Source organism: Sinocyclocheilus anshuiensis, unplaced genomic scaffold (assembly GCF_001515605.1).
Source record: "Sinocyclocheilus anshuiensis isolate Anshui unplaced genomic scaffold, SAMN03320099.WGS_v1.1 scaffold861, whole genome shotgun sequence".
NCBI lineage: Eukaryota > Metazoa > Chordata > Actinopteri > Cypriniformes > Cyprinidae > Sinocyclocheilus > Sinocyclocheilus anshuiensis.
Window position 1 is genome coordinate 970511 of NW_015554217.1, and position 26885 is coordinate 997395.

General features: G+C 37.4%; 2 protein-coding genes and 2 long non-coding RNA genes across 4 annotated transcripts in view; 3 read left to right on the forward strand and 1 right to left on the reverse strand.

The window, feature by feature from the left end:
- Positions 1 to 6603, forward strand: part of LOC107671133 (uncharacterized) — a 15380-nt gene extending 8777 nt beyond the window's left edge. The window contains exon 3 of the long non-coding RNA XR_001632159.1: positions 6592 to 6603. This is a non-coding gene — a long non-coding RNA (uncharacterized LOC107671133). The remainder of the gene's footprint in view (positions 1 to 6591) is intronic.
- The window catches only part of LOC107671131 (regulator of G-protein signaling 7-like), a 61196-nt gene extending 49214 nt beyond the window's left edge, over positions 1 to 11982 (reverse strand). Inside the window, exons 1-2 of the mRNA XM_016463983.1 lie at positions 11792 to 11982; positions 10932 to 11065 (exon numbers count right to left, since the gene is read on the reverse strand). Coding sequence (XP_016319469.1) covers positions 10932 to 11009 — 78 coding nt within the window. The 5' untranslated portion in view covers positions 11010 to 11065; positions 11792 to 11982. The remainder of the gene's footprint in view (positions 1 to 10931; positions 11066 to 11791) is intronic.
- Positions 11983 to 15636: 3654 nt separating this feature from the next.
- LOC107671132 (uncharacterized) lies at positions 15637 to 18848 on the forward strand. The gene is made up of 3 exons (XR_001632158.1): positions 15637 to 15967; positions 18278 to 18350; positions 18794 to 18848. It is a non-coding gene; the product is annotated as an uncharacterized LOC107671132 (long non-coding RNA).
- A 62-nt stretch (positions 18849 to 18910) lies between these two features.
- LOC107671099 (receptor expression-enhancing protein 3-like) lies at positions 18911 to 26121 on the forward strand. The gene is made up of 6 exons (XM_016463946.1): positions 18911 to 18933; positions 19007 to 19127; positions 19463 to 19576; positions 23039 to 23174; positions 24621 to 24757; positions 24918 to 26121. Exons 1-6 carry the CDS (start codon positions 18911 to 18913, stop codon positions 24990 to 24992), a joined length of 606 nt encoding a protein of 201 aa, XP_016319432.1. The 3' UTR covers positions 24993 to 26121.
- The last annotated feature ends 764 nt before the right edge of the window (positions 26122 to 26885 follow it).

Consider the following 26885-nt stretch of genomic DNA (forward strand, 5'->3'; position numbering starts at 1 on the left):
TTTTATGTAAAGCACTTTGAATTACCATTGTGTATGAAATGTGCTATATAAATAAACTTGCCTTGCCTTACTTTACTACGGATTCATTTTTAAACAAGACAGTATGATGCAGGCTTTTCAGATAGACTGAAAGTAAACGATGCAGTGCTGAGTCTGGCTAGAGTTGATCCAACAGTAATGTCGCAACGCATAAACGTGAGTAAACGTGTTTTTACCACTATTGCATTGTCCGTTCCAAAACCGTTTGATATATACTGAGTATTTATACGTTTTTAACCCAAATGACCTATGTTATTTTCAGAGTTCTGCTCCCTGGACGCCACATCAATATGGCTGCCCACTGCTCCGGGTGTGCATTAACGACGTGTGCACTTGGATGGGTTAAATGCACAAATTCTGGGTATGGGTCACCATACTTGGCCACATGTCACTTCCCTTTTTTTATGTTTTCTGAGAACTTCCAGCCATGAACTTCAAGACCCTCATTTTGGACCTCAGGGGCTGGGGTACCAAAACCTTTTTTCTAGTCGTCATTGATGACGTGTCTTTCTGGGGCCATTAGTCCCGCCTTGCAACAGACTGCAGACGTGCTTTAACCCGGGCTCGTGTTACAACAGTATAAGCAACAGCAGCATAGTCAGAAGTGGTTACACAGTCTTTGGTAGAATGCAAATTTTCAGTAAGCACTGGTAAGTCTCTCCCCAAAATCATGTCAGCAGGTAAATCCTCTACAACAGCCACATTCAACAAATAAGTCTGGTCTTGTACACACACATTAACTTCTTTTTGAGGGCACTGCTTCACATCCCCATGAACACATTCTACATTGACCAGATTAGCAAATGGAACATGTGGCATATGATTTATTTTGAGCAAAGATAAAGAGCTACCAGTGTCCAAAAGAGCATTCAAACATTGTCCATTTACAGTCACTTGAACATATTGTGCCTTGCGTATATTGTTTACATCAATGTCCTCCTCTCTTGTGACATTGCAAAAACCAGTCATTTAGATTTACCAACCGGACACACTGTTGCTTTGTGACCCGGTTGTTGGCAGTAAAAGCAAACAAGCCTTTTTTTCAGGAGCTACTTTTTGTACATGAGTAACAGACATTTAAGTCAACATGAGGTTTATCAGAGCCACTGGGCGAACTTTTAAAGTGACCTTTCGTGGGGTGAGAGAGCTGACTTCCATGGTGAGCGTTGATGTACTGCTGAGCCAGCATCAAGTCCAGTTGTCGGCTCATGTTTTTTCACCCACACTCGGATCTCATAGGGAAGAACCCGGAGAAAATGTTCCAGGAATGTTATCTCACCGATCTCCTTCGTATGCAGCTCAGGCCTCACCCAATGACGGTACAAGTTCTGCAGCCGATGGTAAGTTTCAGTCGGTGACTCCCCAGCTGGCGTAGAAGCAGCACGGAACCGCCGACCGTAGGTTTTTGGAGAGATGTTGAACTTTTCCAAGAGCAGCTTCATCAAGTCAGAGTAGATCTCTGCTCAAAACGGCGCAAGAAGTTCTCAATGTCCTCCCCCTGCTGGAAGACTGGTAACTTCGGCTCCGTTCATAGCATCAGCTGGCTGCTGGACCCCATGTCAGTTGGTGAGTCTCTGTCTCTCTGGTAAGCTGTGCCTCTGCGCTGAGACGGCGTTGGGAGCTCCATACGTGGGCTCTCGACATCACTGGACCTTTCAGCTGGCCGGACAGCATGCAGAATTGACTCTCATAGACTCTGTAGCTCCAGTAGATAACGCTGCTCTCTCTGCTCTTGTGCACTCAGGAAATCACACCTCCACATTCCACCTCCAGATGTTGCAGCAGGAGAGACGGGTCTGACTTGAGGTGGCATGGAGTAGGCTTCCTGCCTTCCTGCTCACAGTCTTGCGAGTAGCCATCCCACTTCTGACACCAAATGTGAGACAACGGGTGCTTGCAGGCTCGAAAAATGGGTTCAGACACACAAAAATAAAAGACAAAAAAAATCCAAAAATCCCCAAAAAATGATGACAATACTTGCAAAGGTGTTATAGTGTAAAGTGATGGTTTATTTACAGTGCTCAAGCGGTGAAACAGTCCCAGTAGAAAAATGACCAACGCTATATACAAAGTAACAAAGAACAGATTGTACAAAGAAGTAAACAGAGATAAATATATACACACAAACTTCAGTATTGGTAAGAACTGCTCATGGCACCACAGTTACATGCTCGCTCGCCAGGTAAACTGACAACACACACTCCTTTTTATAGTCCAAGCTCCGACCCTTTAGTCAAAACCATTACAAACATTATTAAGGTACATATTGACAATATCACATAAATATATATACACATATAAACTAACAAAGTATTTACAGAAACAAAATTCAGTCAAAATAACTATACAAATATAGACAAATAAAAATAAACACATAACAATAACTCATTTCCATAACTCCTCTTATTAACACAAAAAAAATCCAAAAATCCTCAAAAAATGATGACAATACTTGCAAAGGTGTTATAGTGTAAAGTGATGGTTTATTTACAGTGCTCAAGAGGTGAAACAGTCCCAGTAGAAAAATGACCAACGCTATATACAAAGTAACAAAGAAAAGATTGTACAAAGAAGTAAACAGAGATAAATATATACACACAAACTTCAGTATTGGTAAGAACTGCTCATGGCACCACAGTTACATGCTCGCTCGCCAGGTAAACTGACAACACACACTCCTTTTTATAGTCCAAGCTCCGACCCTTTAGTCAAAACCATTACAAACATTATTAAGGTACATATTGACAATATCACATAAATATATATACACATATAAACTAACAAAGTATTTACAGAAACAAAATTCAGTCAAAATAACTATACAAATATAGACAAATAAAAATAAACACATAACAATAACTCATTTCCATAACTCCTCTTATTAACACAAACAATGGATGAGCCGGCTTTCGGTTGCTGGCACACTGGCACTATTTATCCAGGCTGCTGGGTGGTGCTCGGGTTTGGCCGGCCGATGGAGGAAACGCAACTCAAGACCAGCAACACAGATGCTGGCAAACACTGAACACAGGTAAGTATTTACAACACAAAACAAAACCAACAAAAAAGACAACTCCAAAATATGCATGTTGTGTTATACGCAGCGCAGATTATTGTCAGGGGATGGAAATGGCATGGATGTGATTGCGTGGATGGAAACCAGTGTGCTGATGCCGTGTGCGTGCGCACCCACATATCGCCTCAGGAAACAGCGGAGGAGGAAAAGGTAAAATATGGTGGGTGGGTGGGTGTGTGTGTGTGTGTGTGTGTGTGTGTGTGAGTGCTGCGCTAACCGAGAGGGACAGGTCACTTTGTTACAACCTATTTACTGACATTTGAATATTTATTGTTTGACTATATATTTATTTACTTTTTGTCATAATAAAGCATTATAGTTTTTATACATACCCATACTTACCTGGTGTATTCACCTGGATTAACAGTATTTACCTAAACTAATCTATACTTACCTGCAGTGTAAAATCCTTTGATATAGTTTAAATTAAGGCTTATCTTATAACTATTACTAATACCAGAGGTGTGTAATAATTTATATCATTAGTTGAGAGACATTGTAGCATTTGGACCAATCAGACACAACTATTTGTTATATTTAACAAATAATATTTAACACCCCCTCACCTAAACAAAGGGCCAATTACGAGGGTCTATGGACCCTTCCCCCGAAATGCATCTAACACCTCCGAAAGGCAGAACAGGCCTCTGGTTCCATGGGGTCTATGGACCCTTCCCCCAAAATGCAACTAACACCTCAAAAGGGCAGAACCAGGCCTCTGGTTACCTTGGTAACAAAGACACACATCAAGATAAGATTGTTTTACAACTCAAAGGAATGTAGAGTTTTCACTCTAAATTCACTTTGAAACAGACAAATATACCCTTGTACTATACAGTCCATCCTAATTCTATCTCCCTCTAGATATAACCACTTGAGAAATGTAGGGACATGTACCCAATTTTCCCCATCTCATTATTTTTCCTCTTATAGTGTTTTGCTTATGTATTGATATAAACTCTTTTAAATTAACATTTTAGAATTGCATACTATTGTTAACAGAGATCACAGGTATGCCATGTTTGGTATCTTTTGGCTGCATTTTTAATGGTCTAAATGTTCATTTATATTATATGTTGATACCTATGGAAGGTATTAGTGTTACCAGAATCTTTAATAGTTTTGATAGTAAATGTTTTGAACGAGCGCACCTTTTATTTAACAACCAAAAAGTGGCTGTTCCCCCTGTTGAGGAAGTACAGACGTTCCTCTCGTTGATAGCAGAGGAGCGGATCCAGCGAGAGCTTGATGGGGCGACGTGGAATGAAAACGTTTTTCAGGAGTCGCGGCAGTAGAGGTGGCGCAACTATAACGACATGTGAATAATCCCGCCCACACTAAAGCGATACTAAACTGCAGTGGAAACGCAAACCGAGCCGTGCCGTGCCGTACTGAGCCGTGCCGAGCCGTGCCGAGCCGAGCCGAGTCGTACCACGCAGTGGAAAAGATTCAGGAATTCGCCATTAGATTCAGGAATTCCAGGAGAAGATGCTGAGCTAAGAGTGTTAAAAACCACCCTAAGCTTGAGCCAGGCTCCTGCCTAGTCTTTCCATTCATCAAGATCCTCTGACTCAAACTGGTTCTTTCTCATCAACTAACTTCAGCAGAGACCAACTGGAGCCCCAAAGTGCATCAGGACTCTTTTTCAAACAGGCGAGACGTGCAAGTATCAAACTTCGTTTTATTAATTGATACATTAAGTATCATTTGCACTCTTTTACAAAGGTGTGTTTGAACTAAGAAACTGATGTTTCCTTCAGGCTGTAGATCTGCTGAATATCAAATTGTACCATAGCTCCATGTCTTTATTCTCTTCTCTTTACTGCTTAAGCTTTAACCCCTTTTCCTATGCCAACTGTATACGTGTGTGTGTGTATGTTAGACTAGTACACTTGAGGTTGTTCACTGTTTGCTCATAACTGGAGTCCCTAATCATTCAGATTTTTGCTACATGTTCTGAGTAGAATTGACAGACAGTTGACACTGAGATATCAAGTAAATACTTACAGCGGATCTAAATATTTATAATTAATTATTCATATTTCCCCTTTGAGCTGATTCGCTACAACATATTACCAGAACCTGGTGCTCAACCCTAGCAGAACTTGAGAGGTGTCACTCTTGGGCAGGGGGGCAGGGGGCGCTACTAAATCTGTAAACTTTTATTGCATAATATCTTGGTTGTTACAAAAAACTTGAGATGGACTATGCAAAATAACAGGAACATCGCTCACAGCAGACAATCTGAAGACTGACAGTAACTGTCTTAAAATTTATTGAAAGCGGTGAAATTATTGTAAAAGTGGTGCTGTAATAGTTGTAGTGGCAGGGCTTTAAAGTTAATTAAATTAAACATAGGATGCAACATCTCAGACAGAGTTAACTGTCATCAGTGATTCACTGCAATTGGCACAACGCTCTGTGAAAAGTTGCATCTCTGCAGTCATTCCCTTTAAAGCACCACTGCTAAAAATATTATAGATAAGCCAGACTTGCAGTCTACTAGTCTGCTGTATGACTTGATTGTTGAAGAACAAATTCTTCAGTACACCACAGCAAAATAAATATGAATATCTACTTTGACAATGGTCTATTTTGTGGCTCTTATAGTGCAAAAAAAATGCATTAAAAAATTATGCATTTACCACCATTCAAAAATTTGGGACCAGTAAGATTTTTTTATTTGTACTTTTACTCCACAAGGACACATTTAATTGATAAATGATCAAAATTTGATAAATTGATAAAAATTGCAGTAAAGCCATGTATAAGGTTTCAAAAGATTTCAATTTCAAATAAATGTTCTTGATCTTTCTGTTCAAAAAATTCTAAAAGAAATGAGTAACAGTTTCCACAAAAATTTTAGGCAGCACAATGGTTTTTAACATCGTCGTGTACATGTATTTTTTAATGCATAAATACTGCATTAAAAACATGTATATGTATGCACACATAATGCTTGGATAATGCTTGAATGTGGGAAAGGAGGTGCACATGAGTGTGTAAAACAAACGCACACACACAGTACAAAAAGCATCAACAAAGACCTAGAACAGTCAAAAGAACATAATGTTAAGTGTCGTAATAAGAGAAGGTGGCACATCCATTTAAGTGTCAGTCACGCAACATGGTTTTGAGTCTAAAAATTCATCCAAGAGACAATTTCTCATTTCCATCTCATTCCCCACTACAACCCCCGCTAACAGCACATATGTTACCACTCTCAAAACCATATTGACGTAACAGCCGGAAGATAGGTGTACGTAGAGCGTTAAGATAGCACACGATGAGTCATAATAGTCTGTCACCGATGACAACTCCACTCAGGGTCACGGACCACCAATGAAGGATGTGCATTCCTCAAATCAAGAAGAAGGGATTAGAAAAGCCAAGCCATTCAACACTCGATTAAGTCAATCCTGTTTCCTCATACTGTATGGAGGCCCGCATAAAAAAATGAGCTGTTCTGTGCAGAGTTTGGCCAAGATACTGTAGTAGTCACTCAACATAGGGTGTACAGCGTGATAAAAAAAAAGAAGCATGCTGGTCTGGATATGAATTATGCATGAGAAGAAGGCAGAAGTGGAGATGGTCATGTTGGAACAGATTGGTGTCTCCGTCAGCTAAAAGAGATATTTATATTCACCAGCAGCAGTTTGTGTGACTGGGCATTTTCAGCACAATGTGATAGCTAGAAAGTCTAAAGATCCTTCAGAAAAGAACTGCCTTTTTCTGAACTTCTTTTAATGCGGGAAATTTATGCTGCCCTCTGGCTATAAACAATAGCTTAAGTGCCTTAGGAGCACCACAATATATATATATGTGTGTTTATGTTTATGAGCCTATACGTTTGCCTGGGTGTGTCTCAATATTTATTTAGCTGAGTGTGATTGTCAATTGTCTTGCCCATGGAAAATGAAGAAACATTTCAGATTAACTCTGCGAAAGCCCCTGACAGCCATTATACAGCATACTCACATATTCCTGAAACATGAGTGAAATGACTCAGAACAGACCCTGTACTTAACATTGCATGTTCCCTGAGTGTTTTAGATAATAAGAAAAACAATAAAAAAGTAAGAAATGTCTCTATTGTCACCTAATTTAATGCATGCTTGCTGAATAAACGTTTTTTTTTTTTTAATCTCACTGATCACAAACCTTTGATTGGTAATGTACTGTACATAATGATATACTACAAATACCAATAATATAGAAAGCAAAATATGTGGTCAGAACAACCACAAAATCTTAACATTTGGAGGAACTAATCCTATGTCTATTTTCAACTATTTACCTTCAACTCCAAAAACTGCACTAATGGTTGGTCAACAGACATACAAGTCAATGTTTTATTTTAATTTTCACAGCTACACTTTATGTGGAATGCAGTGTGAAGACAGCAGCTTTGCATGCAGAACTGTGTTGCTAACAAGCCGAAGGATGTATTTGAAGGACATGTGACTCATTTCTTTCTCCAGCACCTTTGGAACTATGTAGCAGACACCAGGTACACTTCTTGATTTAACATTCTGTCTCTCCCTCTCTCTGACTTTGTATCTGTCTATTTCTCAATCTGTCTCTCCCTCACAGTACGAACAGGACAGCTCAAGAATGTACAGGTGTATGCTACAAAACACAAAGTAAGGTAAAACTGCCATCATCTACAAGATCGTTATTTCATTACACCATTGTGTTAGGTGTTGAGCGAGAAGAGGGTGTATAAAGGTGTGCAACGGTCTTAAAACTTAAAAAAAAACTTTAAATTAGGTATAAGAAAAGTTGCTGAATAAATTTGAGAGTGTCAATGTTTTCCCTCCAGTTAGCATTGCTGATTCTTTCATCAAGTCACACTAAAATTGGAAAGTATTGCAGGTTTACAAAGGAGTCCCACAAGGCTCAAGTTTAGGTCCTGTGACTTTTACTAATTTATAATGGTGACAGATCATGTTGTGCACTATATTGCAAACAGATTTAATGGTATTCACATTTAAAATGTGGTTTGAAAGCTTATTGAAAGTTGATTTTTAATCTGGAAAAACATATCTTGCAGTCATCTTGCTTGATAATATGCTACACTTCCAACAGCAAGTAGAAAACTATTGAGAATTTATCATCAACTAAGGAATTAATCAAGTAGACTACTGAGAATTACACTCCTACAGCTCTAAAAGTCTTACAGTTGGAGTTTATTGGCATGCATGCAAAAGCAGCTACAACTTTTTCATGATTACTGGTGGACACTCTTGGTCACACAAAGTGCACTTTATGATTTAACATTTCCAAGCCAGTTTTTCCACCAAATTCCTCATCATACAGTATTTCTCTCTTTTCCAAAGGAATACAAACTCATGGGTGGTCAACCAAGCCTAGAAATTCCATCTGTTCATACTGAATTGGAACAAATTTATGCACCATCCTCCTATGGTAACACAAAACACTTACAGTATATTATATTCTCTCAACTGTTTGATCGATCTAGTGAGTGCTTTTTTACTGGTGTTTTATTTGCTACTGTAATTATGTAAGTGTACTATTTTTATTCTGTTATATTTATCATTTTTATGGAGCACATGGCAACAGTGAAGCATTGCTCATAAATAAATAATGAGCAAATAAGTACATAATGTTAGAAAGTGGTTTATATGCTACTTAAAAATATACACACGTTAATTATAAAATAAATAAAATAAGCAGAATTAATTGTATAATGCGTCAAGTGTAGCACATCAGAAAAGTACTGTATTAAATTTAGGTGTAATTTTGTCCTGCAGGTATCTGCATAAGTCTGCCTCTTTACAGTTACTCCCAAGGACTCGTACATCTAAGATTTTCAAGAACTACTTAATTTGCTTTTGGGAAACAGTCCGTAATTCTATGATGATTCGTATGGCCATTTTTACAGTACACTTAGGGTTGCGGTGCTTTTGGGAAAAGTGGTCCTGTTCTGCCTAAGGTCCTTCATAAATCTTTTCAGCTCTTTGAGATCTGTTAGAAAAGCCTGTGATAAGAGACTGGCCAGTAGTTATTAGTTCTGAATTGGGTGAGTTAATGTCTTGTGATGCGACGAGAAGAGCCACAGTATCTCTGACTGCAGAGCACCTCTCCTTCCTGCACCTTCACAGCACAGCACACCTAATAGGACTGAAGCAGCATGGAGGAAATGTGAAAATCAACTGAAGGGTGAAGGAAATGAAATGAAAGAAGGAAGAATAAATAGAGTCTTGCAGGAAGATTCTGCAACCTTTGATAGATGAATGATTCACTGTCTCCAAACTATATCTGACTGTCATGTTCTGACAACATATTTCCGCCACACCTGAGGGAACAGATTGAAATTTATCATGGCCAAGAGAGACGGGAGGGCAAGCTGGTACAGGACAGAAGAAATGCTAGTCATGATCGCACAGGGGTTTGGGTCGCAAGTCTTTGCTGTATCAGAGGATTGGATCAAGGTTTGGCTGGTTAACATGGCCTTGTTAGTCCCTGCTGGTAGATTACTTAACTACACCATCTGGCAGCAGAACGCATCTTTCTGCAATGCATCTTTCTCTAAATATTTATTATGAGTTTCATTGAAACTAACCATTTGAATTGATTTATAAAAACGTTTAAATGAGCCATGCTACCGTTTAAGAAAATAAATGTACAAATAAAAACTGTATTATCACAGTATTGATTAATTTGATATTGCTGGGCAAAATCATTACAAATACATCATAAATATTTAATAGATTGCCCAGTCCTAATGTCGGCATAAAAACTAGAATTATGAATTCATCACAGAGAAGCACTCAGATACCTGATTCATCATCAGAGCTCATTTAAGCAGGCTACTAATTAATGATACAACGACTGACCATGATTGAAACTGTAATTTGCCACACAAGTCTTTAAATATGTGATAATGGCTTCGTGAAAAATTCATGTTCCTTTTTTGAGTCTCCATAGGGTGAGTGGTACATTAGTGGCTCTCAGCCACAATGACAGACTTTAGTTCCCAATCAGCAATATAAATGACTTTGACTCAAGCATTGATGAGCAAATTACCAATCATCAGAAAGATGGAGAGTAAGAAAGGTCAAAAAAGTTTTGATGTCCACCTCTCCTTTTTCAAAACATGAGTTTTTCCATTCCTGTTGCTTCTCAAGAAAATGCCCTACAGAGGGACTCACAGTCACAAGGGAAAATTGTCACAAAGGCAAAAGATTAAATGTAATATGCTATTTAATCGCAGTGACAACCCCATATAGCCACAAAAGGTCAATGTTTGGTAAACAAACTCTTTCTTCTTTTTTTTTTAAGCTGTTGAAATGTTTAAAGGAACACTCCACTATTTTTGAAAATAGGCTCATTTTCCAACTCCCCTAGAGTTATTACCGTTTTCGAACCCATTCAGCCGATCTCTGGGTCTGGCGGTAGCACTTTTAGCTTAGCTTAGCATAGATCATTGAATCTGATTTGACCGTTAGCATCTTGCTCAAAAATGACCAAAGAGTTTCTATATTTTTCCTATTTAAAACTTGACTCTTCTGTAGTTACATCGTGTACTGAGCCTATTTCCAAAATTAGTGGAGTGTTCCTTTAATAGCTTTTTGTAACCAAGATCTCAAGATTTGTGTCCATACAGCAACTGACTTTCCAAAATAAACGAAAAAGTGTGACAAATAGCCCCTTTGTCGCCCACACCACTTTCATGTTTTAGCCATAGTTTTTTTCCCCCCAAAACTGCACTCAACACAAAGCTTACACTACTTGTCAAAAAGGCAATACCTTTCGCAAAGTAACCATTCAAATAATTATTCAAAAGTCCTACCTTTCTGTAAACCAGCATGTTTGGCGAGTCGTCCGTCTCTCCATTGCTGTTTGGATGGAGGCTGTTGTTCTTCGCCATGGTTCAAAAACTCAACAAAAACTCTGCAAAACAGCTACTCCAGTGGATATATACACCTGATAGGGAGAAACAAGGCACATACACACACAAATAAATAAATAATAATCAAAAAAAAATGATCCCTGATTGCTTAAAACGTCAAAACTTGTATGATATGTAACTGAATAGAAATCTAAGTATTTATGATGCTACAACACTGCAGAACTGATCAGTTGGCAATGTCTTTGTGATAATCCCCACCAGATTGTGTCATTTGTAATTACAACCATGCTTTACCAACGGTATTTGAGGGGAAACCAAAATGCATAGCTAACATTTGGATTACAACCATATTTGGCTATCTAAATCAATTATCCGCTGGTGGTTGAGGATTTTCCTCTCAAGGGTAAAAATAACAGAATATTAAGTAAACGCTGAAAACCTGATGACAGCAGATCACAGATCAGACATACTTCTCAGTTTTGTAATATCGGTGGGACAAGCCAATTAAATGCAAACACTGTTCTACCTCGCGCTGCACCCGTATGTCATGCATGCGAACGCTTTATGATGTGTCAAGCGAGATTCGCTGTCTTATCTTGCTTCAACCCGCGAGAAACGGGAACAGGAAGCTAATTTTCGTGTAACCAAAAATGCTCAACCTTGCACAGACACCCGATCCTTTCAGAACCACAGACAGCTCCTCAGGCGGAACTGCAGCCCTTGCACGAGTCCTCAGAAACCTGGCATCACCAACAAAATGCACAACACAATCATAAAGCATGACTTCTGTTCACTCTCACCTCAAACGCGCCCCGTCTCCCCCTGATATATGGATCAGCGATGCCAGAGTGGATCAAGCTCGTGCAGTTCGTCAGCTATCAGACGTATCATTCATTGGAAATATTAGTTATCCTTTGCTTGATGCTGACGCGTTATCGCGCGCAGTGATTCTGCTGAAGGACGGAGCACGCGCCAGAAACAAGGGCACGCGCATCCAACCTTGAACCAATCCTGGAGCCTACACAAAAGAGGGAGCGCTTTCTTTGAGGGATTTGGCATTTTTGTTTTGTGAATAGTTTCATAATTGTTTAATGATGTCACTCTTATAACATCATTGATGTTTTTCTTAATTAAAATATTAACTTATTATATTTTAATATCATTTTTTATCATTTAAAATATGAAAGAATTTAACTACTATTTTATTAAAATATAAAATTAAATTATTATATTATTATTATTTACATTTTACGGACGCTTTTGTCCAAAACAACTTATATTGCATTCAAGATACAAGATACATACACACATTTGATCAGTTTTTTTGTTTTCCTGAAACCATGACCTTGGCACTGCTAGCTCCATGCTCTACTGTTTGAGCTACATGAAAGCTATTATTATATTAAACTGTGGTAATCTGTTGAGAAAAAAAATAGTTGATTTTATGACAGCTGGTAAGTGATCAAATCTATGGAAAAGTTCTTCTCCAATGACTGTCTGTCTCCAGGTGGCATTACCTGTAACAGACAATAAAAATTACAAATACAAACTGAGATTCTTACTCAAAATGCGTATTTTAAACGTCTCAAACCTGAAATGTATGCATGTTCTGCATATAAAAAATGTAATTTAATCTCCCTAAAAAAATTAAGGCCCAAATCCTTCCCATTATAAATTGACCCTATAAGTGAAACCCTGAGCAATCTAGATCTTTACATTTGGACTTAACAAGATAACAAGAATGTGTCAAATATTTATGACACAGAGATGGTGCTGTGGTTAAACAAAGTGAAAAAAGGTTTTGCAATACCAATACATAGACGCAATCACTCAAAAAAGTAAGGAAAATTAAAAATGGTCAACCAACTCCACTGGACCACTTGAGATGGACTGTCCCTATTTAGCCCCCCCACCCCCACACAGTTTTTCTATGACATGGTACATTGAAACTAAAGACCCTCAAAGGCCCCATGGATGTTATTTACTCCTAACACTACATGGCCACTATAGTATTTTCTTAAAAACCTGTAGAACCACAACACAGTGTTGCAAAAGATGCAATATTTAAGCTTTGCCAATATTTCTATCATACTTTTAGACCAGATTTCCTTAAGGGTGGTCTTTAGAGCCAGTGTACCATAATCAAGAATTCATACTTTTTTCATTTCTATTCTCAGTGTGGGTCAAAGGATCACAGTTGGGTGCAGTTTAAACATCTACAACAGAAAGGTTAAAGTCACCATTAACCACTGTGCTGTGCTACTCCCCTCTAAGTGCATTTTAACAATCTAATGCACACTGCAAAATTGACTTGAGGGCAAATGATGAAAACCTAAAACAGATGTGGCAGAAAATCTTCAGCTGTTTTTCATTGTTTAGCAATCCAACCATAAACTTTCTGATGCATCATCTTTTTTTCATTCATTTTATATAGCGAAACAATATTGCATTTACAGTTACCATCTATTATATAACTAACCTACATTATTGCAACAATAAAATATTGCCTATTTTCTTTCTTTCAGTAACCAACATAATAATAATAATAATAACAAAATTAAAAATCACCCTGCATGTCTGCAAGGCCTCAAATTTTAGGATCTTATAACTGGAAATTACCTACAGCGTAGTTCCACTGAGATAACTTGGAGTAGTGATGTTTTTAGTATGTCTCTTATAGCTTTGAGGTCATCTATATGCTAGTGTACTTCTAAAGATGTCAAAAGATGACAAATCAGACTAAACGACAATACAAACATTTAAAATAAAAATAAAAAAATCAACGTATCTGTCCTCCCATGCATCGAAGAGCATTTAACATCTTCAAATAAAAAACGTTTCCAAATTACCTGTTTCAAACTCAATCATTCCTATCCTGGTACGCAAACAGCGTGCAAGCGATGAGCCGCTCCGCCCTGTGACCCTGTTTGGCGCTGAGTCAGTGGTCCAATCAGTAAACGCAGAAGGCGGGATAAACCAGCGGCTCCGTCCAATCAGTGGCCAGTCGAGCCATCAAAGGTGACATAGTCCCTAGTCCGAAAAGGATTTGAGAAAAGGAAAACAATACATACTCTTTTTTTAACACAACGGAACACCATGTAAGGAGAGGACAACAGCTGGAATGAGTGGTTATTCGTCAAATAACGATGTCATCTTGCAAACTTGTGGATATCAGGAAGCATGCGTTAAAAACAGGAACTCATTGGTTGAGTTTTAGTGGTTGGAGAAGCGAGACAGAAGTTATTATTAGTTATAGTTTATTTGAATAGTTTATGCTTCTGGACTGGACCTGCAGCGAATCTCATAACTTAAAAGTGCAACAGGTTGGAAGATGGTGTCGTGGATTATATCTAGGGCCATCGTGTGAGTATTTATTGAAAACTATTTGCGTTTCTGAGCTTACAGTACATTAGTGAAAACTGCTGAGTCTGACTGCGCATTTACGTTAGTTCATACGGATAAAATCTATGCTACTGTCTAATATCTACATAGTTACAATACAAAACAGTACTATAAGCCCATAAAACAAGTTGTCGATTATTTTCTGAAGAAGAAAAAAAGATTTCCTAGGACAGTGGGAACCTTGTTGATTGTGAAAGTATATAAAATAAAAATACTGCAGAAATTGAATAACTGTAAGTGTTATTTACTATATTGGGGACAAAACGCTATATATGCATGTCGGTTTTTTTCTTCTTCAGAAAATAATCGACAACTTGTTTTATGGGCTTATAGTACTGTTTTGTATTGTAACTATGTAGATATTAGACAGTAGCATAGATTTTATCCGTATGAACTAACGTAAATGCGCAGTCAGACTCAGCAGTTTTCACTAATGTACTGTAAGCTCAGAAACGCAAATAGTTTTCAATAAATACTCACACGATGGCCCTAGATATAATCCACGACACCATCTTCCAACCTGTTGCACTTTTAAGTTATGAGATTCGCTGCAGGTCCAGTCCAGAAGCATAAACTATTCAAATAAACTATAACTAATAATAACTTCTGTCTCGCTTCTCCAACCGCTAAAACTCAACCAATGAGTTCCTGTTTTTAACGCATGCTTCCTGATATCCACAAGTTTGCAAGATGACATCGTTATTTGACGAATAACCACTCATCCCAGCTGTTGTCCTCTCCTTACATGATGTTCCGTTGTGTTAAAAAAGAGTATGTATTGTTTTCCTCTTCTCAAATCCTTTTCGGACTAGGGACTGTGTCACCTTTGATGGCTCGACTGGCCACTGATTGGACGGAGCCGCTGGTTTATCCCGCCTTCTGCGTTTACTGATTGGACCACTGACTCAGCGCCAAACAGGGTCACAGGGCGGAGCGGCTCATCGCTTGCACGCTGTTTGCGTACCAGGTTAGGAATGATTGAGTTTGAAACAGGTAATTTGGAAACGTTTTTTATTTGAAGAGCATTTAACATCTTCAAATAAAAAACGTTTCCAAATTACCTGTTTCAAACTCAATCATTCCTAACCTGGTACGCAAACAGCGTGCAAGCGATGAGCCGCTCCGCCCTGTGACCCTGTTTGGCGCTGAGTCAGTGGTCCAATCAGTAAACGCAGAAGGCGGGATAAACCAGCGGCTCCGTCCAATCAGTGGCCAGTCGAGCCATCAAAGGTGACACAGTCCCTAGTCCGAAAAGGATTTGAGAAGAGGAAAACAATACATACTCTTTTTTAACACAACGGAACATCATGTAAGGAGAGGACAACAGCTGGGATGAGTGGTTATTCGTCAAATAACGATGTCATCTTGCAAACTTGTGGATATCAGGAAGCATGCGTTAAAAACAGGAACTCATTGGTTGAGTTTTAGCGGTTGGAGAAGCGAGACAGAAGTTATTATTAGTTATAGTTTATTTGAATAGTTTATGCTTCTGGACTGGACCTGCAGCGAATCTCATAACTTAAAAGTGCAACAGGTTGGAAGATGGTGTCGTGGATTATATCTAGGGCCATCGTGTGAGTATTTATTGAAAACTATTTGCGTTTCTGAGCTTACAGTACATTAGTGAAAACTGCTGAGTCTGACTGCGCATTTACGTTAGTTCATACGGATAAAATCTATGCTACTGTCTAATATCTACATAGTTACAATACAAAACAGTACTATAAGCCCATAAAACAAGTTGTCGATTATTTTCTGAAGAAGAAAAAAACCGACATGCATATATAGCGTTTTGTCCCCAATATAGTAAATAACACTTACAGTTATTCAATTTCTGCAGTATTTTTATTTTATATACTTTCACAATCAACAAGGTTCCCACTGTCCTAGGAAATCTGGAATGTACCAGGAAATGTCCAGGCCCTGAAAAGTAATGGAAATTAATACAATTTTAAAAGGTCATGTAAATATTTACAGTCAATATAGTTATACTCAGATCTGAAGTATTTAGTAGGCTGGAAATGACTGTTTGTGAATGCACAAAAACCTTATCAAGTCATCACAAATCATAGGAAAAATAATGGAAAAATCTTGGAAATTCACTGGTAAGAAAGTGTAGGAACCTCTGAATCAACCATAATAAAAATTCACAAATTATGCAGGGGAAAAAACAAACCCTACATTAATTTTGCTGACTTGGTGGAGTAGAACAGGAAATTCATCATGTTTTTGGCTGGAGACCTGCTTTATTCAGAGTCCCTGGCTGCCAGGGAGGAACTGCTGTTTTCCTGCTGGACCGTAATGTTACAGAAGGTGCGTCTCTTTCTTTGCGGAAAAGGTCAGCATAGGGAAGCACATTCCGTGCCTCATCTCACTAGGTGCTGTTTGCTATGGGTTTGGTTATCTTTAGTGTACTGACAATATAAGAGATAAGGGTCTCTGGTCTTCACTGATAGAAATACATTTATATATAGTAGGCTATAGTCACTTTCAAAGTCTAAAGTTCTCTTGAAATGCCTTTTGTGTTCTTACTGTAAGTTAACATGATGAATTATTTGCCGCCGGCAAACAAGGCCTAGCTGTTTTAGAGATGTGCAGTAACATCTCTCTCTCTCTCTCTCTCTCTTTCTCTCTCTCTCTCTCACTGACACACACACACACACACACACACACACTCATTCCTATTCTTTCCCTTCTTTTTTTACCCTCACGAGTTCTCCCAGCGAACAGCGTAATAGGAAATGCTTGACTAAACCATTGTGACTCTAATGTGTTCTCACAGCATTTGACGTTTAAACACTTTCTTCTGTCTAGTAGTAAAAGCAAGGCAGGCTGTGTTTGGAAATGGTGACTTGGTGATGCTGAAGATGTTTAATTACAAACAGTTTCACTGTTTTGAGTTAAGAGATGATCTCTACTCTTGACTTCAGCATATATTTTGCTTTGTGGTAGAGATGTTTTAGAGTGGAGAAACTGTTACGCAATAAATGGAATCCATCCAACAGTCTCTCACCACACACACCCATGATCACACATAACTTTAGACGGTATCAGGCAGTGATGTCGTTCCCATAGCTACTCGAAAATATATGGTTCAGTGAAACACAAGCCAGTTACAGAGAAGGCTGTGGATTTACTTTGTGTATGTACTAAAGTGAGGTGTTCAACACCTCTTTTGGGGAATAAAAAAATGGGATTTCAATCTCATCTGTCACAATAAATAAAGCATTTTGAATAATCATTGTTCTGGTTTCAATATTTGAGTAGGCCTTTAAGGCAAAGGCTTGATTTGCCATCTGGGTGGGCATCCAAATAAAATGGATGGATTATCATCAAATGTAAAATTGTGCATAGGAATCCACCGATATTTAAATTATGGTTGATACAAAAAGTTGATAATCATTTTCATGTCATGACCAATAATTATTTTCATGTAATGGCCCATAACTGATCATTTATTGAATTCTACACTTTATTTTGTCTAAATAAATTAAAAATAGATCACATAAAACTAAGATTAGTCAATTTAAATGCTACAAGTATTTAGTCACCACAACATTATAATGTACAGTAGAAAAAAGGGATATTAATGGTGTTATTAAATTATTACTGTATTTAAAGATTAACTCAATATAAATTCAATTATTAGTGTTTTTAAGAATTTAAGATAATCCAAATGCAAAAATAAATGGAAAATAATCCCTAATACTGGCCAATAACCTATATAGATATATCAGTATATCTTACATTTAAAAAAAAAAAAAAAAAAAAAAGATTGGTTGAGTGTTACTGTTAGTTCACCAACCTTTATTTGTTTGCTTGCATTTAACAGGTACATGATATTTTTGAATATAATGTATATGTCTGTGTGTGTTTTATCACAGTCTTGTGTTTGGAACGCTGTATCCTGCGTACTACTCCTTTAAAGCCGTCAAATCCAAGAATGTCAAAGAATATGTGAGTACTCAATTCATATAAAGGCACATGCATATCTTTATCCAGCTGTGTTCTGCTGATTCTTCACATCTTAATATTTGACTTTAGAGAATGTTAATAGCCAGAATAGATGGAGAGCTTCAGCTAAACTGTCCATATATCCTGGTTACTCTTTGTATCTGACAGAGGCTGTCAGTAACTAAACCCTGAGCTGATTAGCAATTTAATACTGTTCTTCCACCATGTGTGCCCTGTTTGTGGTCTCTTCCAGCTACTTCCGTTTCTCTCCTTACAAAAAATACAGTGACTGTACCATGGTACAGTGATGTGATACCATTGTACTTTGATGTATATCATATAGTGTATGAATAATATTCATATTATAGTATTTACATGGTAAGTTTTTGTAAGCAGCTCTTCTATACCTCCAGTAGACATTTTGTGTTTGTGTTGTGGTTTGACAGGTGCGATGGATGATGTACTGGATTGTGTTTGCTCTTTACACAGTGGTGGAGACCATTGAATTTGTGTCTATTAAACAGCCGTAGTTTCATTAAATTGATCCACCAAGGCTGAGGTCCATGAAAATAAAATTGAAGAGAACGCCTAGATCAAATTCATTATTTTGTCTTCCATCATCCCTCTGTTTTCATATTTTTTGTACTTGACTGTTTCAGGTTTCCAGTTTACTACGAAGTGAAAATGGCTTTCGTCTTTTGGTTGCTGTCTCCCTACACTAGAGGAGCCAGTGTCCTCTACAGGAAGTTCCTACACCCTATGCTGGCATCCAAGGAGAGGGTAATGACCTAAGCATATCATCAGGTTCCCTGGGAATAGGCATTCACTGACAGTGAACACATAGCCATACTGAAATGTGTTATGGAATCGGGAGGATTACATAATCAGTGATTACATAAATGATGTTAAGAGATAAACTGATGGATTGGGTTAGTTGCATGTCTCGATTACATGATCATTATGAACTAACAGTAAACTGCACGGTTCGTTTAACTGCGCCTGCATATTTTGTTTCCAGCCCTCTGTAATTGTTTGTTGTCAAACAACTCCTAGTTGGAGGTTAAGGGGGAATTTAAGTTATAGATTTATTGACTGTTTCACATTCTGTTTTTCAGGAGATTGACGAGTATATCGTCCAGGCCAGAGAGAAAAGTTATGAGACCATGGTGAATTTTGGGCGGCAGGGTCTCACGATTGCGGCTGCTGCTGCTGTCTCCGCTGCTGTGAAGGTATTGCACAGACACGTGCTCATTCATACACGCATGCAGTGTTTATACTAGGCATTTGAGCTCATCTAACTAACTAAGCTGATTTGGTCAGCTAACAGCTTTCATTCCATGTAAACAGAAACATTGTTTTGCATTGATACATTATTTCTTTTGTGATTCATTGTTTACTTTTATTTCTGTTAAGCTGTCATAAATTTAAAATAAAAAGTTAAATGCTCACAAAGGCTGCATTTATTTGATGAAAAATACAGTAATAACAGTAATAGCAGCCATTACTGTAGTCTTCAGTGTCACATGATACATGATCCTTCAGAAATCATTTTTTGGAAACTTATATATACAAGTATGGGGTCAGTAAGGTTTATAGGTTGTTAAGTATTAGCGCGTTAACGCATGTAATACATTTTTTTCAGTTTAACGCGTTAAAAATATTTAATGCAATTAACACAGGGTCGGAGCTAGGGTTGGCCTCCCCGCTCACAACTGCTGCTTCTGTCTCTTTTCTCTTGACAAGAATTGCATTTATTTAGACACAGAACATCTTTATGAACACATCAAAGCGGATACTTTTCAGACGCGCACCCCAACTTCGCCTTAGCGCCAGGCGCAAGTCAAACGAGTGCGGAAAAGGTACAGGTGACGGGGGAGCTTCAGTAGAACAACAGTGAACTGCGGTCAGATGAGATGTTGTCAGGCCATGTGTCAGTAAAAACTAATTTTCCTGTCCTGTCAGCCGTTATACAGTGCTCGTAGCGCACAAACAAATGCAGTGACGCACGTTGTATATAATAAAGCTCAAATTGAAACTATGACCATGCAATGTCATAGTTATGTCGTCAGTTAAATCATGAAGTTACCAAAAAGGCGATTAAAGCTGCATTAAAACTGTGCATGCATGTAAGTATTTGTTATGAGTCACATTTAAGAAAATGTCTCTGAAATGCAGTTTTCAAAACTGTCCTGGAGCAGCCTAGCACTGTCTCCCTCATCTAACACACAAGATTCAACTCATCAACGCATTAGTAGAGACTTTAAGACCTGAAGTGGGTCAGAAAAGGTAAAGAGTTGTGAGAAAAGATGATGCGTGTCAGATCTGCGTCATGTTCAGCAGCAACAGCTCTTAAAGCAGCCAAAATAACCTAATAACCCAGCTGCTGTGATGTCTGTTAATCAAAGAAAAATGAGGAAATCAATAACGTTTGCAGCTTTAAGGATTTATATTTAATTTAGAATTTAGTGTTTGATAACTTTATTCAATTTCTGTATATTTCCTACTTGCTGAAGTGCACAGGAAGCTAAATATGACATTTATTATAATGGGTCTACTAAATTTAAAAATTGATAGCTCTCAATTATACTGTAATGTTGAATGGCTATAGTCAATGGTTGAATATTAAGAAGGCTTGGTAAATATACATATACAGTCTGGAAAGAGGCAAATAAATACTTGTTATTGGATTGCATGGAGTAATTTAGCATCAAGTGGTTTTATTAACATTTTACCATTCTTCTCTGTTGTATGACTTTTCACTGTCTAGCCTTTATGGTTTATGAAAAGGGCTTGTATCTGTTGTTGCAGATGTTGAGCTCCGTTTATTTTCCTCAGGCCACTTAGAGGAACCAGTCTGTTAGGTTCAGTTTCAGTTCGGTTAAATTCCTGTGCATTTAATTCGTTTCGTGACATAAAAAAAAAGCTGGCTTGGGTCCTCCTAAATTAGATCAATTGTATTTGCATGGATAGTTCTATGCAGTGTACTAATACTGAAAAAAGTGGCATTAAAAATGCACATTGAATATCTTAATTAAAAAAAAATGTAAATGACGTTTAACTCTTCTATTCTGTAATTTAAATAAATAAATAAAAAATCTGTAAAAAAAAATTTACAGAAAAAAAATTTCACTCCTTTGTAATTATAAATAATAAAGACATAAATAACAATAAATACAAATTCAAATACATAGCAATGTCATAGTTATGTCGTCAGTTAAATCATGAAGTTACCAAAAAGGCGATTAAAGCTGCATTAAAACTGTGCATGCATGTAAGTATTTGTTATGAGTCACATTTAAGAAAATGTCTCTGAAATGCAGTTTTCAAAACTGTCCTGGAGCAGCCTAGCACTGTCTCCCTCATCTAACACACAAGATTCAACTCATCAACGCATTAGTAGAGACTTTAAGACCTGAAGTGGGTCAGAAAAGGTAAAGAGTTGTGAGAAAAGATGATGCGTGTCAGATCTGCGTCATGTTCAGCAGCAACAGCTCTTAAAGCAGCCAAAATAACCTAATAACCCAGCTGCTGTGATGTCTGTTAATCAAAGAAAAATGAGGAAATCAATAACGTTTGCAGCTTTAAGGATTTATATTTAATTTAGAATTTAGTGTTTGATAACTTTATTCAATTTCTGTATATTTCCTACTTGCTGAAGTGCACAGGAAGCTAAATATGACATTTATTATAATGGGTCTACTAAATTTAAAAATTGATAGCTCTCAATTATACTGTAATGTTGAATGGCTATAGTCAATGGTTGAATATTAAGAAAAAAAAATTCCTAGAGATATCAGTAGTATTGGTATCAGTGATACTCGCCTTCAGTCATAAAAAAGATGCCATTAAACATATGAAATATACACAGTCTTTATGTTGTTTCTACATTCATTTGAAGATTGAATTGAATTGTTTTTAAGGTGGGATTAATCGTGATTAATTTTAGAAAAAATATGTGATTTGTTTTTTTGTTTTTTATCGATTGACAGCACTAATATGTATAATATAAAAAATATACAGCATGTTAAGGACATAAAAATGCACTGCAAAAATTGCATGTGTTCTTCACTGTGGCCTCTCCTGTTCTCTTGACTGCTTTTTTAAAATCAAATTTGCTGTCTGGCCATGTCTGGTTCCTAAAAAAAGATCTAAATCACTAGTGCTCTTCTGTTTTTGCTAAGGTCTACTGTTCTTATCTAGAAACAAGAATATCATAGACATTTAGGCTCTTTCAACTCTGGCCAGTAAGCAACCACCCAGAACACCCTAGCAACCACATAGCAACACTCTAAAAATCACTCAGAAAACCTTGGTGAATGCATAGCAACACTCTGGCAACCATCTGCCCCATTGTTATGCGTTGCTATGCTGTTGGTAATGATGTTCTGAGCACCACTTATGTTTTCTGCAGAAAATGTAAAAATCTAGTTCATATCTTCCTTTTTCCTTTCTCTTTCTGTCTACATGCTAAACTAATCTCCAGCAGTAGCTGCTGCACCTATCCCAGGTAACTTGCTTTCTTTTTCAATCTGCTTTAACCTGTCACCAGCACGTCATTAGACCATTATTAACTGGGAAGTTAAATAAAAGATGTCTTTGTGTATTATAAAGGTAACCACAACTTCAAAGGTTTTTGGGTTTTGAATTCTGTTTACTCAATGCACCATGTACAATGGATCATCATGTCACAGGGACAGGGAGCTATCAGTGAACGTCTGAGGAGTTTCAGTATTCCAGACCTGACGCAGTTCCCCTCTGAACAATCAGCATTCGCCAACCCCAGCCGACGGGCCCTCCAGCCTGCTAACCCTAGTGCTGCTGATTCTGGTGAGTGCTGTACATGCGTTAAAAGAATAAAAGAATAGTTCAACACCCCCCCACCCCACAAAACAAAAACTTGCTGGGAATTTACTCACCCTCAGGCTGATGTACAAGATTTAGATGAGTTTGTTTCTTTACCGAAACGGATTTGGAGAAAATTAGCATTACATCACTTGCTCCTCTACAGTGAATGGGTGCCGTCACAATGAGAGTCCATCAACTTATAAAAACATCATAATAATCAAGTAATCCACATGAATCCAGTGCATCAATTAACATCTTGTGAAGTGAAAAGCTGTGCGTTTGTAAGAGACAAATCCATCATAAAGGTGTTTTAACTTTAAACTGTCACTTCTGTCCAAAATACCAGTCCATAAACCATAATAATGCTTCCTCCAGTGAAAAAGTCCTTCCCCTGTTGTCCTCTCACATCAAAATCCACAAATATATTTATTTAGAACTGTTCTGGACTGTTTTCACTTGTAAATGGTGCTTGATCTGTGCATATTTTTTTCCTGATTCAGACGTGATGACTTTTGCACTGGAGAAAGCAATATTATGGATAGAGGACTCAAAAGCGAATAAAGTTAAAAATGTCTTAATGATGGATTTATTACAAACACGCAGCTTGTGTATTACTTGCATAACTTGTGGGTTATTGTGATGTTTTTGTCAACTACTCTCATTCTGGTGGCACCCATTCACTGCAGTGATATAAAGCAAGTGATGTAATGCAACATTTCTCCAAATCTGTTCAGAGGAAAAAAATAATTCATCTATAACTCGGATGGCCTGGGATGAGTAAGTTTTAGCAAATTTAGATTTTTGGGTACACTTTTCCTTTAATGACATCATTGCTGATTATATAATGATAAATGATTGATTATGTAATTATGAAAAACTAAATTAAATTAAATACTGATTTAACTCAAATTTAACTAAAGAAACAAATTAACTGTAAGAGTCAACATTAGCATTTTAAGACCTCAAGGGCAAATGAACCCTAGTGGAGTGCATTGTCATCAGAAAGTAATTATTATGTCTCCCTCTAGTGGTAGAACAAGGTTTGAAAAGCAATCCTGATGGAAAGTTCAGCTGGTCAATAGAAACGTAACCAAAAAACAAAATAAAAACCATTAGCGAAATTAAAATGAATAGAGACCTGTGATAAATAAGCTCCAAACAACTTTTTCACCATATTCCAATACTTTTCATTGCACTTTTGCATCCTTTATGAGGCTTGAAAGCTTCAGAATCCATTAGTTGTGATTGTATGGAAAAGTTCTCAAGTTGCACAAATTCACAATATGGGTTTAGTGTGACCTGAGGGTGAGTAAATGATGACAGAATTTTCATTTTTTTGGGTAAACTTATCCTTCAAGGTTCAGTTCCTCTTGTTTGAGATCTTTATTGCTTCCTCAATAGATCTTTATTGTGCATCTGCTCCAACAGAGCCATGTAAACGAGCAGGGGAGGGGCATGAGGAGGAAACAGATGGAGTATTCTCCGAAGACGAGGCGTCAGTGCAGAAGGGTCTACGCCGATCTCAGAGTGTGAAACTCACCCGTGCCAAAGCAGCACGCAAAGAGGTATATTATTTGCACATGCAAAAATCGTATGTTCAACTATGTCATAATCTAAAGAAGAATACAAAATACAAACATTTTCCCTGGTGGTCTCAGTCTTTTAGACCCCACTGTAATATTTACTGAAAATTAACTGTGTATTGATGTTGTATTGTTTTTAAAGCCTCGCTATGGCTCTCTGAAGCTGAAACCCAGAAGGCGGCAATTGATTGCATCATCCACTTTTGACCACCCTTGATTGTCCAATACAAACCCACAGATGGGATCAGCATCAAAACTGCAGTCTAATCTTCGGTTTAAGTTTAATCCTAAACTTTGGATGAATGCTAATGCTCTTTCAAAGCAGCACTAAACACAAAACTACAACTACAAACAGACTTACAGCATGAATAATGACTTTTACATTTATTCATTTAGTAGATGCTATTTCCAAAGTGATTTACAGATGAAAAATACTACAATACAAGTGACAATGATACAGAATGATGAATAGAGAATATTGCATGCGGCTTTATTTGTTCAGAAAAAAATACCAAAGCCTAATATGAGTACAGGAAGACTAAGAATGTACTAAAAATGTCATTTAAAAGTGGATCTGAGCGCATCTGATCTGTAACTTGACCTGAACCTGCCTCTGTAGAGACATCTCTTATTACGCATGGCGTAAGAAGCACCGATATCCCTGATGTCCTCGCTCTCCCTCTACAGGGGCGGGTGTCAAAGTCAAAGGTTTCTGTAGTGTGAGCCTTTCAGCCTGTTTTCACAGTAATGAAATAGTGCAGGAAAAAAAATCTGACTAAAAAGAGTGTGCATATTAGCGGGTTTTTGTATATGCATAGATGTATCAGCTTGTTCATCTTTACATTTCCATAGTTTTGCCCAGAATGAAAGTTCTGTCATCATTTATTCACCCTCATATCATTCCAAACCCATATTAATGTCTTTTTTCAGGAATGCAAAAGGCATATTTTTGAACAATATCCTGTACGCTCTTTTCCAGTGAATGGGGATTCGGCCTGTCAAGCAAGCTCCAAAATGACAGATAAAGAACATCAAAGTAGCATAAAAGCGGTTTATTTGACTACATACATCAATCAAAATTCAATCAAAAAACATTGAAGCCATTTTTCTCAAGTTCAGTATTATTGCATTTTGTCTTCACTCTGTGAAGTCAACAGTTATTTACTAAATTCTAAAATAGACTACTGAAAGTTCAGAAATTGCATGTTAACAACATACACCATTGGTTCATTTTAGAACTACAGCACAAGGGAAGATTTTCAGTCAATTTTAATGTTCCAAAGAATTCATACAGGTTTGGAATGACATGAAGATTAGTAAAAAAAAATCCTGCATTTCTGGGTGAACTGTGCCTTTAACTTTTAAATCTGTCATGGAATTCTGTAACTGTAATCTTAAGTTGTTGCTTTTAAGTAACAGTATTTTTAAAAGCGGTTTCTAAATACATTTCTTAAATTTGAATGCCTTAGGGTTGTGTTTTTAAAAACATTTTGTGCAATCAATTTTAGAGTGATATACATTCATTTTAATCATGCTTGTTTGTTAGTCTGTCATTCTAATGTTTTAACAGCCTTAATAACTGATTTTAATAACAACATGCACTAAGTAGTATATCATTTGACCAAAACACTCTAGCTTTATCTTTGCAAAGCATGACAGGAGAGTGAATCTGACTAGTTGACAGAAGACTTTGCTGTTTGTACTGTACATGTGTAAACAGTGGGATGATTTTTCCTTTTTTGAACATGGTAGTGTTTTGTGTTGGACAGTTAAATGTGTGGGAAAAGCCTCTAAGGATTTGGTTTGTTGGTGTGTTTTGTGTAATGGAGGAAACCTGTTGATTAGGGATATGTATACAGATGTGTAACCAACCGCTGTTTTGAATGTGTTATCAGTAATAAGGTTTAAAACAAAGTTTATTTTCTATGACCTTGGAATAGGACATGGAAAACCTCAAAAAATATCACGGAATTTTGAAAGGCCTGGAAAAGTCATAAATGTGGAAAACGTGAGGGAAAGGTGGAAATTTCTTTAAAGAAAATGTATTTTTCTGGGTTTCTCTGCTTTAAGCTATTTCATTGGCTAGATATTACTCTTTATGAGTGCTGCA